Source organism: Oncorhynchus masou, chromosome 16 (genome assembly GCF_036934945.1).
Source record: "Oncorhynchus masou masou isolate Uvic2021 chromosome 16, UVic_Omas_1.1, whole genome shotgun sequence".
NCBI classification, from domain to species: Eukaryota; Metazoa; Chordata; class Actinopteri; order Salmoniformes; family Salmonidae; genus Oncorhynchus; species Oncorhynchus masou.
In genome coordinates, this window is record NC_088227.1 from 35,553,142 (window position 1) to 35,555,132 (window position 1,991).

At 52.8% G+C, this 1,991-nt stretch overlaps 1 protein-coding gene across 1 annotated transcript; it reads right to left on the reverse strand.

Moving 5' to 3' along the window:
- Nucleotides 1-693: 693 nt before the first annotated feature.
- LOC135557242 (transmembrane protein 121-like) lies at nt 694-1,665 on the reverse strand. The gene has a single exon (XM_064990445.1). It carries the CDS (start codon nt 1,663-1,665, stop codon nt 700-702), a length of 966 nt encoding a protein of 321 aa, XP_064846517.1. The 3' UTR covers nt 694-699.
- Between the last annotated feature and the right edge of the window lie 326 nt (nt 1,666-1,991).

Sequence of the window (1,991 nt, forward strand, 5' to 3'; positions counted from 1 at the left end):
GACCGAGGCAGCAGACCATTTGGTCGTAAAGCGTCACACTGACCGAGGCAGCAGACCATTTGGTCGTAAAACGTCACACTGACCGAGGCAGCAGACTTCAGTTAGCTCATTTCTCAGCAGAATTAAAGCAGAGGCTGAATTTCAATCTTCTACTGCCACCCTTCTTATTGACCCTTTCTCCTATCCTCTCTTTCTCCACTTCAACTTAGTGCTTCTGTAGGGCGAGTGGTATACCTCCTTCTTAAGGACTACAAAGAAAAAAGCCACGTAATGGACAGTCGAAAGGGGTTTTAGAAAATCACAGATATTCAGAGAAGAACAAATTGTAAAATGTACTGTTACACAACATACATTACTCAGCTGCAGAATAAAATAGTTCATTTAAAAACAAAGAAAACCACATCAGTTCGCTCCTGTCAGAATCAAGAAGGTGAATTTGTATCCTTCTCCAATAGACAGGCAGACAGAGGCTGAAAATATCCCTCTAGTTGTTATAACCTCTGTTGTTCAAGTGGGCTTGATAGGCAGGAGAATACCATCCTGTCATGAAACCCACATCTCTCTTAATACCAAACTCTCGGAGACTGGATAGACAGAGCGAGTCACTGTAGTTAGTCACTGTAGTTAGTCACTGTAGTTAGTCACTGACGGCAGCGGTGGCGATGCTCCACTGGAGTCCAGACAGTCCAGTGCTGGCGGTCATGTTTCCATGTGTCGCGCTGGCGAGGGTTCGTGGGGAAGATTTGTGGAGTTGGCCAGAGGCTGCGAGTGGGACGTGTGGGGTGTATGTCCGTGGCCCACAGAGTTCTGCTGCAGCTCCAACGCCATGGCGTTCTGTGGTTGAGGGAACTCCTTTACTTGACGCCGGTACTCCAGGAAGGTGGATGCCTTCGTGGCGATCGCCACCACGTTCTTGCCGACGAAGATGGTGGAGACTCTACTGTCCTGGAACAGCACCATGTTGACCCCGCGGATCAGGATAGTGACCACGTTGATGGTAATCAGGCTGAGGACAGGGTAGAGCATCATCTTCTGGAGCGACACGTGTTCCCCTTGCGTGGAGATCTCGCTGAGGGAGACGCAGGGCAGGGTGAGGAGGAGGACGTAGCAGTAGAAGAACATCAGCCCCTCGGCCCAGATGGGCAGGCCGGTCCGCTGAGGCTCCCACAGGTTGGCCTGGATGTCCAGAAGATCCAGAAGATCTAGAGCCACCCAGAAGATCCTCCCCCGCATGTCCTCCTTCTTCCTGAAGGTCCTTACATACTCCATGCTGTCCAGAGCCACTAGAACCAAGTAAAGCCCCGGGACACACACAGACAGTAGCAGAGTCAAGGCTTTCCGGGCCACCGTCTCCAGGGACTTCCTATCGGCCTTGCAGTTCTGGAAGATGAAGTAGAGCTTGATCTCCAGTACAAAGATGTAGAGGAACCAGAGAATCATTGCGTAGCCGCGGCGGGCCGTGCGCACCTCGGCGCCCACCCACACGGCCACGTAGCGCAGCACGATGAGGAAGCAGATGTCCCCGACCAGCACAATGATGCACACGCCGATCTTCCTGGGCCCCTGGTTCTGCTCCACCAGGTAGGCGTCCATGAAGGCCATACTGGTCATGATGACGATGGTGGTCAGGCACACGTGGCGTTTGTCAGGGGGCGGCAACACCATGGTGAGGAGCCGACCGCCCACTGGCTCTCACCTCCTGTCCACGGCTTCCGAGTTTAGAAAAAGAACGGGTTCAGAAAAAGGTACATGGCCATGTCGTAAATGTCAAAGGGGGATAACGGTTATCCCTGGGGGATGCCAGTGAGTCATAGTCAGTCCTTTGAGAGTCAGTCCAGTGAGTGTCAGTCCAGGAAGAGTCAGTCCAGGGAGAGACAGTCCAGTGAGAGTCAGTCCAGGGAGAGACAGTCCAGTGAGAGTCAGTCCAGGAAGAGTCAGTCCAGGAAGAGTCAGTCCAGGAAGAGTCAGTCCAGGAAGAGTCAGTCCAGGAA